At 37.0% G+C, this 18,629-nt stretch overlaps 2 protein-coding genes and 1 long non-coding RNA gene across 4 annotated transcripts; 2 read left to right on the top strand and 1 right to left on the bottom strand.

Annotated features, from left to right (window-relative positions):
- The first annotated feature begins 8,161 nt into the window (after positions 1-8,161).
- On the top strand, positions 8,162-14,952 carry LOC113578076 (glycoprotein endo-alpha-1,2-mannosidase-like protein). Its single transcript, XM_027011076.3, has 4 exons — positions 8,162-8,669; positions 9,480-9,589; positions 13,110-13,186; positions 13,528-14,952. The coding sequence occupies exons 1-4, from the start codon at positions 8,162-8,164 to the stop codon at positions 14,162-14,164; spliced, it is 1,332 nt and encodes a 443-aa protein (XP_026866877.1). The 3' UTR covers positions 14,165-14,952.
- A 136-nt stretch (positions 14,953-15,088) lies between these two features.
- Positions 15,089-17,249, bottom strand: yrdc (yrdC N(6)-threonylcarbamoyltransferase domain containing). Of its 2 annotated transcripts, XM_027011036.3 has the most exons (6): positions 17,016-17,248; positions 16,707-16,902; positions 16,520-16,634; positions 16,295-16,414; positions 16,063-16,193; positions 15,089-15,871 (listed from the first exon to the last, which is right to left on the bottom strand). In XM_027011036.3, the coding sequence occupies exons 1-6, from the start codon at positions 17,173-17,175 to the stop codon at positions 15,805-15,807; spliced, it is 789 nt and encodes a 262-aa protein (XP_026866837.2). In that variant the 5' UTR covers positions 17,176-17,248; the 3' UTR covers positions 15,089-15,804. The 2 variants fall into 2 exon arrangements, with proteins under 2 accessions (XP_026866837.2, XP_026866838.2); XM_027011037.3 differs by lacking the exon at positions 16,295-16,414 and having other exon boundaries at positions 17,016-17,249.
- Positions 17,250-17,279: 30 nt separating this feature from the next.
- LOC145651143 (uncharacterized) lies at positions 17,280-18,319 on the top strand. Its single transcript, XR_014116902.1, has 4 exons — positions 17,280-17,426; positions 17,827-17,882; positions 17,963-18,073; positions 18,177-18,319. It is a non-coding gene; the product is annotated as an uncharacterized LOC145651143 (long non-coding RNA).
- Positions 18,320-18,629: the final 310 nt, after the last annotated feature.

Below are 18,629 nucleotides of genomic sequence, written 5' to 3'. Positions count from 1 at the left end.
GTGGCCCCTCACTTAGGGAGGGACCAATCACATGCGGAGACCACTGCGCAATAGGGCAAGCCCGTGAAAAATGACCAGCCCCCAAAGTGCTTCCGTTAGCTGCTGTGCATTCTCTTCTCACATTTTCTTACCTTAATGTATTACACAGACCTATCAGGTTTCAGTTCCTTTTACTTTTAATCATTAGGTGTGAAGTTTAAAAATCATGTGAAATTGACTTATGCCATTTTCTGTGTTCAATTACTTCACGTTATTAAAGTTATTTTATACTATTTTGTTGTGTAACATATTGCAAAAGATGTCTAGTCACTCTAAATCCAAAATGCATTTGAATGAAATTCGAAAATGAAATTGTATGCATTCAATATTCATAAACAGAACAAAAATAATTAAATGTTCTCTTCACACACACACACGCACACACACACACACACACACACACACACACGCACACACTTTTAATCCACCATTTAAACTTAATTATGAACACAGTCTTTGGTTATATTTGGAAATAAGTTTGAGCAGATTATTGAATGTAACAGAAACTATTCAATGACACAATCAGTCGTTTAAGGCAGTCAGGCAATTTTGCTTGTGTAGTGATGCGCTGTGTTTCTGACTGATACAAGGAACAGGGCTGAAATTGTCCTAATTTGCTTAGATATGGCTTATTGATTTCGTTGCAGTCTCCCAGGAGAGACCAAAATCCTCGTTACTATTTCAGGTTATGACTGACAAAAGGCATGACTAATAATTGAATTTCTCTGGAATCATGGAATTAGGGACAGTAGACCCACTCACTGATCAGCAGAAGCTGAACGAACTATAAGATGCTAAAGTTGTCTCAATGTAACACTCCCCAGTACTGCTCTAACTAGATAAATATAACATTAAGATGACAAAATGTAATGTGTGAATTCGCAAAGTTAAACTTCCCCCTTGTGCGTGTCTGAAATATTTTCATGGAGACCGTGGGCCCAAATTGCAATCTACTAACTGCTGTCAAAGGAATATGATCCCGCCCTCTTGTGGGAGTGTTCGGTAGCCTTTTACATAATAAAATAGAACCTAGTTCAAAGTCAAATTCGCAAATTTGGAACATGATTGTAGAGCTGAAAGTTTTAAATATTTTTAACTTTGTTAATTGTTAATTTTAAATTCTATTAACACACCGGGTATAATGGGAACAGGTTTCTGTGTTAGTTTATTTTTTTAATTGCATAACTTCTCGGCATCGTTTAAACATGCCTCTTTTAAGTTATATGAATATTTATCACAGATCGACTAGCTCCTGAGCCATGAAGTATAGGCGTCACCGTGTTGCTACATTGCAGCTGCCTAAGTGGACGTTCTGGTCAGCTGCACAAAAGACTGCAATTACATAAGCAACGCATTACTCAGGTTTGATACATATTTTTTTTTACACCACTTGTTACAGTTACCACTACGGATACAGTTGCCAAACTACGACGAAGGTATTTAAAACTTCTCTCTCTCTCTCTCTCTCTCTCTCTCTCTCTCTCTCTCTCTCTCTCTCTCTCTCTCTCTCTCTATATATATATATATATATATATATATATATATATATATATATATAGTCTATCTATCTATCTATCTATCTATCTATCTATCTATCTATCTATCTATCTATCTATCTAAATTTATATATACATACATATATACACACACACACACACACACACCAAAAATTAAGAGATAGCTTCATCCAAATTAGAGAATAAAAACCTTATTTATAATTGTTAGTGCGTTACACGTATCCAATCCAACGAACGATCTGTTTCTACACGAACTTAATAAAAAATCGAAAAAAAAACTAAAGTCGGCCTAAAATAGCCATAGTCAAAGATCCTAGTAAAATGTGTACAGAATTGCTAATCACTCCTATTAACTCCCAGAAGATCGAAATTATCCACATGCGCATGAGCTATATCAACTGGATGGATTTACTGTAAAGGTCAAATATATAAATATTGCAATAGCTTAATTAAATGGAATTAGAGAAAGGTAGTTTTATGTTGCTTGGTAACAACCATGGTTATATCCTTACTTGTAAATGCTACACGTATGCACGCAAACACACACGCACACACTATCACACACGCACACAGTAAACTTTTATTTGCTCAGCAGATCGATTTATTGTCAATTTCGTTAGAAGATATATACACTGAAACGTTTTACAAGCCAACTCCATAGAACAACTGCCGAGTTATCCCAAAACAACCTTTATTTGTACATAATACACTTTCCCCCAAAAATACATTTAGTATATTTCAGCATTCTATTCCAATGACATCGTTATGGCCGTTTCTCTGTATGTTTGTGAGATAATGCTTGTCAGCTCCCGTACTGCGGAGTAAAATAAAACTCACTAAGGTAGATTCCTTATACCATCACATATCTTATTCGTGACTAACGCGTCATTTGTCAAGATTTTGCTTATTATAAATAGGAAACAAAAGGAACACATGAACAGAAATAATGGCTATGTTCCTGCCGGTATGGCGTTCAGTAGGCTTATTTCTAGAACATAACTGAACTTAAAAAATTGAGTTGTAGTTCAAGCAATACAGTTTAATTAAGGTTCAACAAAGTTTTTTTCATTCAAGACGAATTCTTCATCCTTCCCTGGAACTATGTTTCTTCGAAAATTATGTTGGTTATTACTGCAGAAGGAGATTTGGCTGACGAGCATTACACATCAGATTTTTGTCCCACAGACCATTCAAATAATGCACCTTTGGAGGTCCGACAATAATTCCAACATTAGATAACATTAGGCTAAATAGTGCAGACTACGTATAAGACACACAATTAGCCCAAATGAGACTATAATAGCAAATCTGATTTGCTTAAATATAGATTACCAGGTAGGGATATCGCTATATTTCTTAATTCAGAGGCGTGAAACGTTAGCACGGCGTAAATGCCCTTTTGAGGCTAGTATAAATTAATATAAACGTTAGCGTTTAGAGAACGTGCAGATAGACGTATCCGGATCGTTAACACGGGGTCCCTTCCTATCTTGGCTAAGACCGGTAAGACGGAATTCCGCGCGGAAAGAACATTTATTTTTTTATATGCAGACTGTGGTGTGAAGGCTACTTATTTGGTAATGGATGGCCGAATGTTGCAGTGTCCGTGCAAGTTTGTGCATGAATAGAACGGCGTACCTCTTAGTTATTAGTATTCTTACACATTGGCTTAACAATTTACAGTCACCCAAAAGCACTGGCTCTTGTTGATGTGAGGGGGTTTACATTTAATATCACTATATTTAAGACCATTTTAAGACCCCAAGTATATGGCCTCGGATTGTTAATTTAAAGTTTGTCCAAGTAAACTGGACGATATTCACCTACTCTCTTCAATACAAATTGACTTAAATGCATATTAGTAAATATTATTATTAAAATGTTAAAATTTATTCTTTATTCCTTAAAAATGAAAACTCTTAACGAGCAAATCAGTTATCTTGAGTAAATATTACGTTATTAAAAGTAATTACAGAGATATTAGAAATACCATAACTAATAATATCTTAAAATCAATATGCAATATTTTCTACACATATAAATTACGTATTAATTCGAAATGAAATGAAATGAAAATAATATTAAGATCATATATTAACTTAAGAAATCGTATATTAAGATATTCTATATTAATGTTAATCTAAGAAGAAAAATTAAAACAATTACGTATTGCAGAACAGGGTTACAGAAGATTAATCAACACTTTATAGTACTGTATAGTATAGTAGCTATGCCAAGGTTTACACAAGTGCTTCAGCGCCCAAAACCTTAATACAAACTCCTCCAGAAATGTTTTTTTGGCACTGTTGGTAATGTGTAGCCTTAGCAAACAATTATTTTGATCATTATATATTTTGTATTGGATGGCTTATTGGATATTGCTCAAAAATATATAACATCTAATAATGTAAAACCCATATCTTCCTATGTATTTCACATTTCATTCATTTGATTTTGTATGAACTTCAGAGGTCTTCCATGGTTTTCAATTTCTATTTACCAGTATATGGAAGGTCAAGCACAAATGAAATAAAACCAAAGTCGTTCCTAAACTATCTCTACTCTGTAGCAATATTTATGGAGATTAAGACAATGGCAGATGTATTTTTTTCCCCCATGGCAACGAAGAGTTTGGTTCATATTCTCCATAGATAACAGTTGGAGATGTGCACATGCTGTTTATGTCATCTAGCCATTGAATCCCTAATACTAGCACATTATTTCGAAGGGTTATAAAGGTTTTCCCTCTCATCAAACCACAAATGTGAAAACTTACAAAACATCATTCAAGCTATGATTTGACATGGATTCTATGACCAGGTGAACCTGGAGATATAACCCTTTTGGTGATAAACATTACAGGTGGGATTGATAAGATAAAAAGAAGGATAGCCATTCAAAAGAAAACTTTTTTTAGATATGGTTGTCGATATTCCAGGACGATATTCCAAGTTCTAGGGAATGTTATAGCATATTTTGTCTGCCTCTGCAGAAAAGAAGAATTGAGGAACCTGGAAATATTCTATTCAGAACTTGTAGTTTTCTTTCAGTTCTCCATAGTCTTCATATATTATATGGGAAGTCTCAATGCTTTAAAGTATCATAATAATTCACACAGCATTTCCAGAAAAAAGGTTTTCTATAATTTTTTTTCTTTATGCAATGATAATTCTAAGATTCTGTAATTACCTAGACCTTTTGGCAGATAGTTGTATCCCAAGCAGCTTACATTTTTACCTGTATGACTGTACCTGTGCATTGAATCCATGGCCTTGGTGTTACTAAAACCATGCTGGTTGTCTACTCAACCAGGTGAACTACAGGAACAATTTATCACACTGTGCTGGTCATGGATCAATTTTGGTAAATAATAAAGTTAGTTTGATCCATCCAAGAAGGTGTACATATACAAAACTGGTTTATTTTGGAACAGTTTATACATTTTAAAGTTGCATACTAATCTGCATGGTATGATGATTATACTATTATGATTTAACTTATATAATGGTTAGTGCATAAGTGTAATCATGTCTCCAGTAAACCTTGCAAAATCTGAATTGTTATTGTTCTGAGTAATTATACTTAGGGGACAAGATTAAGATTTCTTTTAATGGGGACAGACACAAAAAGCACCATATAAGTTTCACAAAAATAACATGTTTTTTTGTTTGTTTTGTTATTTGTTTTCTTGCTTTTGATGAATGAAAGTTTGGCGTAGACTTGACAGAGCAAATTGCTACATTTTGCACTTTCAAAGCTACATATCCATTTGAAGGACAGGTGAGATTAAAAGAGAGGAATGCCTTTGGACAAAATGATATTTGTTTTATTCCCAGTTGAATAGAGAACAGGCACTAAAGATAAAACAGAAAAGCAACCCCTACTCTTCCCTCTTCCAAACTTGCCCAAACAATCAATACTAAATCTTCATTGATCAAGCCATTGTTTCCAAGGTGATACAATAAGGCAACAACCAATCAAAAAGCTTTTAGTGCACATGCGCACGCCCGCCCGCACACACACACACACACACACACACACACACACACACACAGAGTGAGAGAGAGAATATATATTTAGATGAAAATTTTAATTTAACAGTCCTATATCATATTCAGAGGCACTTTTTATGATTATGGAACAGAGCATCCAAAGGGATCTTCCAATGTATATAGTTTATTCAAAACTTAGAACAATTTAGAACAACGTGAATAAAAATATTTCAGTTGAAAAAATATGGACTTACAATCAGTAGGGAGAAAAGAGTGTCAGTGTACAATTTTTGTCACCCTGCACTGCCCTCTAGTGGCCATATTGTTTGAAGCACTGTTTTGTCCAGGCACTTCTACTTGCCAGCTGCTTGCTGGTCTTTCTCTACAGGCCATCAAACCTCTACAACTGATCGAGAATACAGCAGCTTGACTAATCTTCAGTCTTCAGAAGTGCCACTCCACTGCTGCGTTCCCTTCAATGGCTTCCAGTATCTGCTTGCGTCAGATTTAAAACCCTGATTCTTGCTTACAAAACCAAGGATGGTCAGCCCCTTCATACTTGTTGACAGTGGTCAAAAACCGATCCGTACCTCGAGTACTTTGAACCTCAAGTATGACTCGGCTTGACGCCATGCTTCAAGTCTAACGGAAGACAAGCTTCGAGACTTCTCTGTAGGTCTATTTTCCGGTATAAAGATATATATATATTTTGATAATCTATGTTTATGGTGTATATATTTTTTGATAATCTCTGTTTATGGTGTAATTTCTTACAAAAATTACACCCTTTTATTAAAAGATTTATAGTTAATATCTTCCTCGAGTCTACCACTATCTCTGCTTTTTAAAATTTACCTATTTTAATTTCATTTAATTTACTTGTTTATCGGTTACTTTCCTTTTATTATCCATAATCGTGGGAAAGTCTTTGTGCCATATCAACAAAAGAAGAAATAGATGAATGTTGACCTATACAGGGATTCTACTGGGTACAAAACGTTACAGATCATTAAGATCGCATCCTTTAAAGGATTGTACAATGATCACTCCTACAGAAAAGCAGTACAATCAAGGACTGGTGCCAGTGGCATGTCTGATTTCAAACAAGGAAAAACACATCATACCTGCTATCAAACACAGAGCAAGACCACTGGGTCTCTGGTTAAATTATTTAGGGCTTACAGAAGTTGTGTGAATATGAATTATTTTGCAAAGATAAGATAATGCTTCCGTCAGCCAGTGCGTCGTAGACTTTGTCTTCGATGAATGACATTTAGGCCAAATATAGTTATGTGGCGTTGTAACTATCATTTGTAGTCGTAGTTCTCATTGTGTGTTTTTAAGCCCTGTAGGGTTAAAAGGTCATGCTTCACAGTCCCCAAGTGCCCAATCATCACCGCCCGCCCTTGTGTACACCTAACACGAGGACGATCGCAGTGGATCAAGCTCGCCTACTGACGGTGATGTTGAACTGAAATGACAGACCCAGGATGCTTCTTCATACGTCAAATGGGCTACATACGAGAGCTTCTGAGCTACGATCGAACTTTGACCACTCCAGGAGAGTAACAAGAGTAAAAGCGGACTCTGTGATGCTGAATCATTAGCCTTTTGTTTAGACTAATAGTCTTTCTCAATCTTGGAATACCTCTGCACTGCAAATGTTAGTTATTTCCCCCACGTGGAGAGCCCATTAGTGCTTAAACTGCACACATGTTGAACCCGAGAAGAGCGAACACTACAACTGGGAACACGTGGGAGCATTGCAGGGGTAGTCGAAAAACAGGGATGGGGAAACCCTTCTATACTTGTCAAGGAAGTCACGTAACTGCGTCCGATTCTCATATGACACATCAGATTATTTGACACATCAGAGAAGACTCCGCCCCAATGTGGTGGGAGAGGACAAGCGCGTACACAGCGGCGAACACCAAACGGATAGTGTGGACGTGCTATGTTGCGACTGTGAAATTCTAGATTCGCAAATGCTATCCACAGTGCTGCAGTTTAGTGCAACCGTGGCATGTTCTTTAGAAAGCGCTGCTTCCACCTGCTAGGCAAATGGTTAAATTAAAAAAGGTGATTCTTTCTGTTACTGGAAAAAACAAACCTTGGATTGTTATATTCAACGGATTTAGAGGCGAAATATAGCGGGATAACAACCTTGGGTATCATGCTCAAACACTCCATGTAAATGTAATTTTACCCTTCTCGTGTTTTTATTTCATTCTAGAGGATTAGTCTGCTAAATTCAAGGGTAGCAATACATTTAGAGTTTATTAGCCTAAAAGGATAGAGTCGATGCCTCCCTATGCTCGTCTAAATGTAAATCAACTTTGCACTTGAATGTACACTTTTTTGACTTTCTGCAGTATGGATCAGCACAATAACGCAATCAGACTATAATTTGCAGCAGTCTGTTAGCCTACAGTGTTCGGTACAGAATGTCTTCTGTTAAACTAAGTGTATAGTCTGTGAAAACTAGTTTGAAAACGTTTTCAGTGGTGGGGTATTAATTCATACGTGCATGTACTCTTTACAGTTACATTTTAGGCTCTCATGTAATTTTCTTAATTTTCCTTACAACTACACAAAAGACATACGACTTTAACGATGGCTCGTCTGCGAAGAAGGACTTGTGTGGCTCTGTTTCTAATCACTCTTTTTGTGCTTGGAACTATGATGGGATTAAGAACTCTCAAACCAAGTGATGGATTCTCGAATTTGTCCGCCGGGGTTGACGTGTTGCCGGTAATAGCCGATAAAGTTAATAGGCGCTCCGTCACAAATGTCCTGCCCTCGTTCGGTCAAGCACACATAGAATCAAGCAACACAAAACTAGCGGGGTCAAACTCTAGTCCGGAGAAGGGTATATTCTATGATGTTCATATCTTTTACTACATGTGGTATGGGAACCCAGAGATGGATAAGAGATACCTGCATTGGGACCACATATTGGTACCTCACTGGGACCCCAAAATTGCTGCCAGCTATCCAAAAGGAAAGCATGCACCACCAGAGGACATTGGCTCTAGTTTCTACCCTGAACTGGGGCCATACAGCTCGAGGGACCCAGAGGTATTGGAGTCACACATGGAGCAAATTGGAGAGGCAGCAGCAGGTACAGTGTAAAGTGTGGTCATTACCAGTCCATGTTCAAATAAATGTTTGTGTTAGCAGGAGCGGTAGAGCATTAGCGCTAAGTTAGTGCAGTTAATAGGGCAAGTATCTAAACATTCAGCACTGAGAAGATAGACAGTTCCACACTTTATATTACAGTGAACAAAATACCAGTGGAACCTGAGCACAACTAGTCTAAAGAATTGTAAGCATGAAGAAACATTATATCTTTACCTATGTTAATTATTAAACATAAATCATTCTATTTATACAAATAAGGGTGCTTAATCAAAAATTTGTCCCTTCTAAACAATACCAGTCAACTACACTGACACCAGTGAAGTCTAGTTTCTCAGTGAGAACACTTGGTGAGATCAGTCTGCCTAGACAGCAGTGTGGTTAGGTCTGTTGGAGTGCACAGCTACTGTGTCTGTACCTGCGAAAAGTCTGTGGCATTACAAAGCTTTTGACAGAGTATGCCAAAACCAGAAATATCAGGGTATGTTGGACAACATCCCAGTAAACTGCTGTGGCAAGCTATTATATAAGCACCTTATTAGTCTTTAAGCCATTTTCTGAAAAATATATTTGTTGTTTAAATGATTTATTTGAGTGTGAGCCATTAAAACAGTATCTTGTCAACAATTGGCAATTTCCTGCCCTTGCTAACAGTTTCAAATAGATATCGACTGCATCTGAATTCCCCAAAACTAAGCATGGGTTAAAACAAAAGACTTTTTGGTAAACAAATTCAGCATGTATTAATCTGTCGTGTCTAGGCCTGCAAGTGTACTCTTCTATTTGAATTCAGGTGTTTTGGTGCTCTCGTGGTATCCTCCGGGTTTTGCTGATGGCAGTGGGGAACCCACTGAAGACCTGGTACCCTTGATCCTCGATGCAGCCCTCAGGCACAGTTTAAAGGTAAACATGGGTCATCTTCAATCAGCAAGATGTTTAAAATTCAAGTCTGTGTTTTCTCTGAACTTTCTTTCAACTACAAGTTTGTACATTGCCATTAGTGCCACATTACCATGGGGTATACAAGAAGGGAGGTGAGATGCTGGGTTACAACTTCAGTGAAACTTGGGGGGGGGGGGGAACTTAGTAAGAACCACTTTTCTAAAATCTAATTAGGATGAACATGCCATCTGAGAGTAACCAAGTGACCTCATGTTCTCCTATACCTTCTTCTACTGTACAAAAGCCCTCATCAAACTTTTATCCTCTGTAATCCATATTACACTTCTTTGTAATCTAATCCATGTAACATCAGCACTCCTCATTAAGATGCAGAACGAATGACTGAGAGGACCTTGTATGTTATATGACCCCTTGTACATTCAAATGTTCACCCACAATTAGGTGTAAACTAATATTTTCACATCTGAAATCATTATTTGAGCCTTTGTGACTTCCAAACTGATGTTGGCAGCTCTCTTTCTATGTGTTTAAGATAGCAATACTTTGTGCTGAGGTTCAGTGTATGAGCCTGTCACATAACAACACCTCTGGGTTGTTGTTAGTGGTTTTAAACAGCTGTCCACTAATGGTAGTACTATGCACTCTGCTGAAGAGTGATTGGTTGATGTGAGGCTTGTGCTTGTGTGAATGAGAGTGAAGTGCTGAGCGATGAGAGAGAGGCATATAAGTGCTGTTGAGTCCCATTAATAATATGCACTTTTTCTCAGCATGCCCAGTCATATTGTGTGCAGTACAATACCTGTGAGCAACCACTGCAAAACTCTTTCATTGCAAAGCCGACCTTTCTAATGAGTTACACCACCAACTCAGTCACTTTTAGATGACTGAAGATTTTCTAGAATGGGGACCTACTGTCAGGTGGTTGTCATGTACATCACGAAAAGTGAGAAAACTGGCATGAATCCATATTATCATTATCAGGATCTAATAAATTCATGCATGTTTGCAGTCATACTTTGCAGGTATATAAAGTAAACATCCATAAACATACCAAAGTAACACAGGATACACTAAATATAAATGCTTTTGCTATACAACAAAACACATTTACCTTGGCCAGTGAATCTGAAATCTCTTCTGGAACTGCAGGGTGCAAAGACAGGACACATCACACACCCTTATTCACTCATACCTATGGACAACTTACAATAGCTAATCCACCTATTAGAATGCTTGTGGGTGGTGAAAGGAAACCAGAGCAACCGATGGAAACCCACACAGACACTGGTAGAACCTGAGTCATTTTACACAGATGGTAATCAGAGCTCAGCGTCAAACTCTGACCAATGACGTACGTATTACCGTACTGTTGGCAGATTTTTTTTTTTATTCAGAAAAATGGATAGGCTTCAATTGTCTCATCTACAAATATTAAATCCACTCCCTCCAGTATGTCCAGATCTACATACTTCAGCTCTGCTGAGGAGAAGTTCACAGGCTAAAAGAATATCAGGGGTACTAAATATGCTTTGCATATTTTAGAAAGATAGCACATTAAGTATTTAGAGGTGAATTTAGTCCACTGGAAGGTGGTCTGTATGCAGCAAAATAATAGAACGGCCGATGAGTGGCATTAGGCATATCAGGCATATCTGAAAATGGGGCAGAGCAGCCACAATCCTCCAGAATGAGGTTTGATTTGTGAAAGTTCTATGGAACAGAAGCCAGTGACAAGGTTCACAGGTCAATGGTTGACTGCGCCTGAACATTTCAGATCCAGAAGGGTTTGAATAATTCCAGACAATAAATAGAGCATGTCACGGGGGAGGCATAGTGATATTCCCTGCTGTGCAATATTTCAAGGAACAATGCCATATTTATGTGAGTCATATCATTCTTCACCATGCTTCAGTAAATTTGAGGCAGAAATTCACATTACTCAAATTTAGTTTTTCATGTGTTCTGTCAGGAAAGTTCTTCTATAAGCTTTCTACTGCCATTTTGCGCACAGTGATAAGTGGTCTTGTGCCTTACTGCTTTTGTATGGCAGCAGGATATCAGATATTGTCATGGTCTGTCTTACATTCACTATTAGGTGTTCTTCTGGAAAATGAGTTGTTCTCGGTCACTGGCTTCACCCATTTGATTAGATATGATGCCCACTCTTTGTCACACACTTTGTACAAAGGTATTTACAGTACTGACCTCATCAAATGCTGCACTTATTAAAAAGTATAAATGTACACCTAAAGGAAAGTTAAAAAAAAAAAAAAAAAAAAAAAAAAAAAAATATATATATATATATATATATATATATATATATATATATATATATATATATATATATATATAGATGGCATATATTTAATTTAAAATGTTTTTCTTCTGCCTGTTGAAGTATATCCTTCAACAGTACTCAGTCATTAAACTAAAAAGGAGGATGTACTAACTACAATTAGGTTTTAAATATTAAAAACTAATGAGAGAAAAAAAAAATATTGATTTGAAAATGATAGGTTTTACATTATAATCCATTACTGTGCATTTATTTGCCATTATCTACATGAGTGACCCAAAACCCTACAAGCCTCATACTCACTTGGTGTCACCATGACATCAGGTGTGGGTCTGATGAGGAGACCTGTGTCTGCTGTAGTAACTGTAAATGAGGGCTGAAAACACTTCAGTATTGCCCCATTACATCTACTTTGGCATCATCCTTAAATGCAATAGAACTTAACTCATCAGTGATGCTTAAGAAACAACACTCTTTTTTGCATCCAGTGGAAAAAAGAACAGCCAGGATGCATTTCTGAGAATGTCCAGGGTGGTTCTAAGAATAATTCATTTAGGACGTGGTCAGAGGGCATATGTGTTGACTGCACTGACAATATGCAGATTGTTATGTCAGTGTGTGAGGTGTTGAAGTCTATCCTGCTAATGGGTACATTCAGCATTTCACAGAGCATTAGCCATACTGTTCCCTAGTGTCCACTGCAAGGTCTTTTATGCTGATGATATGTACAACATTACTGATTAGTCCAAAGGCCCTTAGGAAGCTCAGTGTTTATAGGTAATCCTATACAGACCCCCCCCCCCCCCCCCTCCAAAAAAAAAAAAAAAAAAAAAGTATACATAATGTATAAAATAGTTCAAATACAATTCTGGGACATTCCTCAATTCATACCATTCATACCCTAGGATAAAGCAATTTTCCACCCAGTCTATAGTACACACAAAGCACTCAAGGCAAAATGTGACAACTAGGACACGTCTGAATTTAGCTTGTTCTGGTTTTGGATGTATGAGCATATTCCTGCCAGAAGCAAAGAAAGGCTTCAGTTGCAATTCAGGTTTGAAAGAGATTAATGTCAGTTATGGCCTTAACAACATGGAAGTGAGAACTAATAGCAAAAGGATATAATGATGTTGTTTAATATTACAGTCTATATCAAGATTAAGAAAATATTTTCATATCTAAAAGATCTTGTTTTCTGTGTTTTTCATGGTTTCTTTCTAGGTGGCATTTCATATCCAGCACTACAAAGGAAGGACTGATCATAGTGTATATAACAGCATCAAATACATCATTGACAGGTTGGTATGAAACTCCACCAAACCATTTCCCTTGTTCCCCTCACTACATCTAACATATACTGTATATTAATACAGTGTGTTTTTTTCAGTGCTTGCTGAAAATGTAGTCCAAGAAATACCTTTATGCATTTGCACTTGTTTATGCTAATGTGGTAAGTGCAGCCTGTGTCAGATTGGACATGGGACATACTCTGACATCAGGATCCTCTATTAATACTTCAAGCCATAACATAACAGCAGCTCCCATAAATACAGAACCGCAAAATAATAGCCTTCTGCTTCTGTGTGTTTTGTGGAAGATAACAGGGTACAAAATTAAAGCTATGTTTTCATTTGTTCAGGTATGGAGATCACAGTGCTTTTTATCGCTTCACTACCAGCAATGGGAAAGCCCTGCCTCTTTTCTACATCTACGACTCATACCTGACTCCTCCTGAGGCCTGGGCAGAAATGCTGAGCCCCACTGGCTCCCACAGTCTGCGAGGCACGCTGTATGACAGTGTCTTCATCGCACTGATTGTGGAGGAGCGGCACAAGCATGACATTCTCGCTGGGGGATTTGATGGGATGTATACTTACTTTGCTTCCAATGGCTTCTCTTATGGCTCCTTGCATCAAAACTGGAAGGGCCTCAAGGCCTTTTGTGACAGCAGCAACCTGCTGTTCGTGCCAAGTGTGGGGCCCGGCTATGTTGACACCAGCATACGGCCCTGGAACAACCACAACACTCGCAACAGGGTGAATGGTCGGTATTATGAGACTGCCCTGCAGGCTGTGCTGAATGTGCGGCCCGAGATCGTAACGGTTACCTCCTTCAATGAATGGCATGAGGGTACACAGATTGAAAGAGCAGTGCCTAAGAAGACTGTCACACGCTTGTATCTGGACTATCAGCCCTACAAGCCCAATATGTACCTGGAGCTGACCAGGAAATGGGCAGAGAAGTTCAGTAAGGAGAAAGAGGAATGGCTCATGTGAAGGGAGCAATTGCTTGAGGCAGCCCAGTTTAGAAATAATGCAGAACCATGGGGTGTGCACTCTGATGTATTTTAAGGTAATTTGTGAGTGTTTAGGGTACAAAAACACTCCAAAGATAAGGTTATTGTAAATGGGATATGTGCCATAACAGATGAAGGATTCATCTAATCACTAAGGATTTCTGTGGTGACCAACTCTTTAGAGAGAAGATAACATGCATGGACACACTCACTCCCCTCCTGCTGAAGAACTGTGTCCTCCTGTAATTTGGGTCATTTATTAAAAACCATTTTACAATATTACAAACACAAATAATATGGCTACCGACATCTGGAGATCTCAACGAAATAGACCTTTCCTGGATGCTATTTTTTTTTTTTTTTCTGCAAATGAGAAATTTGACAAACTACTCTGACATGGCTCTAAAATATGTTTGAAGCCAGTTAGCTCTTCAAGTGTAAAATCTATTCTTGTCAACTTCTAATATTGTAAATATATAATAAATACAGTCAGATATAGCCTCCATAATTTCAAGGCACTTGGGATTTACTCGAATATGAGCAATAAATGTTAGCACACTAAATAAAATTAATCTTTTCTATGTGCAGCCTTACTTAATACACATTTCCTGTAATTTCCCCATGGAAGTCAATAAATTTAGCACACAGAAGAATTTTGTTATTCCAAGTAATGGCAACCCAAAAAAATAGGGGGATTAGATCATCCAGGTATTTCATTGAATAAATGGTAAACATGACACAAAATATGTTTAAAGCTGCTTGTTTTTAAAACATCAAACTATAATGGCATTTTTAAAGTCCTGAAACACCACAAAATCAACCTTCCTGGTGAAATGAGTGAGGAAGCAGCCTCTTCAAAAAAACAAAACAATGTACAAATAAACAAATCAGTGTACAAAGTAAATGGATTAAGATGTACTTTAATTTGTATTAGTTTACATACATTCTATTAAACAAACTGGCACTGATTACTGACATTTGCAATATTGCAGAACTAACCAAAACTGTGTACAGTCAGATGAATAAATGAAGCATCTTTGGTCCTCAATGAAACAGAGCAGTGTTACTTGCACCATTCACATTAGATCCATCTTTTGTTTAAATTTTCAACAACTCTTCCAGAGAGTACGGTATATCAAATGCAAATAAATAAAAGATTGAATGAAAAAAAAAAAAAAAGAAAAAAAAAAAGGAAAACACTTCCTGCTAGTTGCAAATTTGATGCTAAAAGTCCAATATTCTGTGTTATGAGAAAATAATGATTCCATTATTATCCACCAACAAAAGTATTAAACACTTCGATGTGCTGAGAGACGGGCCTAGAAGGAAATAAAAAGATTTACCAACTTTGTTTCAGTGCGTCACCTTCATAGTGGATAAAGTCCCAAAAATGTATGATTTACTCTTAAGTAAAAGCCCAAGATATCCCCAATCATGTCAAAGTGTAAAATCCAATAGGTAATAGGTTAATATTCTCATTGATGAGTATGATCCAATTTCCTGAGATTTTCTGGCTACTTTCAGTTGGGTTCTACATCCAAATACTTAGAATTTTCTTGGCCTGTGTTAAACATTCATGGGTTGTGCACATCAGATAGGCAGTGGAGATCTAAAAACGTATTAACTAAAATAATCCTTTGATAATCCACATTTGTTCTCAAGTACATCAACTGTGGCCAAACATGCGCTGTGAGAAAAAGAAAACACACAAATGGTTAAACATGGAAAATCCACAATTATTACATTTGTGAGTGGAAATAAGAATAAAGGATTAACATAGTATTAACAGCAAGGGTAGTACGTGTAATTTATTAGCCATAAATATTTAGATTTTAACAATTAAAAAGTTGATATTTTTGTTTAGAGGAGGATGCTCACCAGCCAGTTCTTATGATACGATATTTGTCAGGGACAGAGAGGTCTACCACTGTTGAGCCCAGGCGACTCTGGTCTGCAATAGGTCCACCATCTACTACAACGGCCAGGCTTGGCCACAGTTCCTCAAACTCCTAATTTTGCAGGATATAATGAAAGCAAATCCACAATAAAAGCATATCCACATCTGATCCCTTGAGTAGAGGGCAAAGCTGTAATCAAGTTCTTTACTCACATGAACAGCAACAGTGCTGGCCTGATTACTAACATTAGCACTTGTTAGAGCAAGTGGCTCATTACACATCTGACACAAGCGTCTTATAAATGGGTGGTCTGGGATGCGGACTCCTACAAGCTATGGATCAGTCAAACACACACACAGTAGTGTGACAATTCAAAGATATAGATAATGTGCTTGCCAGATATTGTAAAAATATAGTGCATTTACATGAGGCATCACCTTAGTAAATGGATTGAGGTCCGAGTTCAGTGTGGCAGACCTTTCAAGGACCAGTGTTACTGGACCAGGAAACAGATCATTAAGAAGCTCTTCTTTTACAACCACTTTACAATACCTGAAAACAAAATATACAATCAGGATGTAATAATTCAAACAAGGGAGCCAAATGAAATGGTAGAAAACTCACTTATATATGTCTTGTACTTCTCCGACACAAATGGCTAAAGGTTTATTGACATTTCTCCCTTTGATATTATACAACTTCTCAATGGCTGCTGAGTTTTGAGCCAAGCAAGCCAAACCATAAATTGTGTCTGTAGGAACTGCCACAACGTTTCCATCTTTTAACGCCTTTGCTGTTGATTTCAGGATTTGTAGTCTATCTGGATTATATGAAGGAAACAAAAGAATGTGTTTAATTCATTAGCCAGCCAACAGACCATACACTAGTTGTATTGCCTCATTTTGTGCATCGGCTAATATTAGCGGGACCTACCTTGTTTGTCCCCGATTTGCGACAGTGGCCCATTTGAAGCTTGCGGTAATAAACGTAGAACCGTTGCCTTAAGTTCTTTACACATAGCTTCTATCCTGGCCAGGTTATGAGGGTATACATGTGATAAAAATAAAGTACGAACAAAACCGTACAAGCTCATAGATTACTATATTCAGTAACGTGACCGCATCCTGGCCTTTCGTAGTAAACTCAGTGAAGCCGGCTATAGCAATCCTTAGTATTTCCAAAATAAAAGACCTATGTCAATAAGTTACAGCTCGCACAGTCCTAGTTAGCTAATCAAGCGTCAAATAACTACAACAATATCTCATTGATAGTTACAGAATTTATAGAAACAGACCGTTTGCTTGTAGAATATTGCAGATTTCCTACGGGTTGAAACTTGCGAACGTAAGTCACATAAAGTGTGTAGTATCTGACTTCTCAAACCCTTATGATCAAACTTTCTGAAACTACAGACAAGTTTTTCAAGGGAAAGATAACTCTCTTGCTTATGGATTATTCTCCATTAACAGCACAGAATATTTTTACTTTGCAAAATGCCACACCAGAAATTGTACACATCAAACGCGTCAATAAAACCCTGTCCTGGTTTAGCGTCAATCAACGACAAGCAATTAACATGTGTAGCCAGTTAGCTCTATTAGCTAGAGTAAATAAATACGCAGTTATTTTTTTGTATTCTAAATTGCTAATGGCGACGTATGTAGGTGAGCAACACGATTAAACTGATTTATATATCAATAAATAAAGCTAAGCCTTGATTTGCATTACCTTTTACTTATTACAGATAAACAGATAGACCGTGATGATTCCAATAAGCAGACAGATTCTCCTCAAATTCAGGTGAGATTTATTTTTGAAGATCTAATTAATTTGTAGAAGATATTTGATTAAATTAATTATATCAGACCTGTGTCTTTCAGTTCCAAGATGCTCTTGAAGTTCTAGATACATCTATGGCGGTGATGAAAGAAAGGATAACGTTATGTGACGCAGTCTTTAAAGATCTCGTAGCCATTCAGAGAATTGTAAAGGTAAAATGTTTTTTTTTTTTTTTTTTTTTAAATTTTTTTTAAATTTACCACATCCAATCTGGACGATTTTATTTAAATTGTCACTCTGTTGAAATATTTGCAGGAAAAAGGCCTCTGTGATGCATCATTTCAAGAGCAGAGTAATTAAGATGATTTGTTTTTTCTCTACAATTGGTATCTTAAATTCTTAATCTTCATTGTGCTTTGATATTTCAATAAATAATCTTGCAATGAATGACAAGTTAATGAAGGCAAATGTCAAGATTTCACTCATATATTGCTTAATTCAAAAAGTTATTACTTTGCCATAATACTTTATACAAAACAAGTGGTTTTTTTTGTTGTTTTTTTTAAACAAACCATACACTCCTTTTAAAAATACAGCTCCATTATATTTTGTTCACACTTGATACCCAAAAGGTGGTCTGGTGGAAGCATGTTTTCCCCATCTGATAACTCTTGCACCATTCCTCTAATTTTACAACCCATGCTACCATTTTCTTTTAGCTGAATAACTTTTGGATAAATGAAACAATAATAAATGTTAAAAGAAAGA

The sequence above is a fragment of the Electrophorus electricus genome, chromosome 14, assembly GCF_041902795.1.
Source record: "Electrophorus electricus isolate QZ-2024a chromosome 14, ASM4190279v1, whole genome shotgun sequence".
Classification (NCBI taxonomy): Eukaryota; Metazoa; Chordata; class Actinopteri; order Gymnotiformes; family Gymnotidae; genus Electrophorus; species Electrophorus electricus.
The sequence above is the reverse complement of the archived record's forward strand: the minus strand, read 5'-3'. Positions and strand labels throughout refer to the sequence as shown.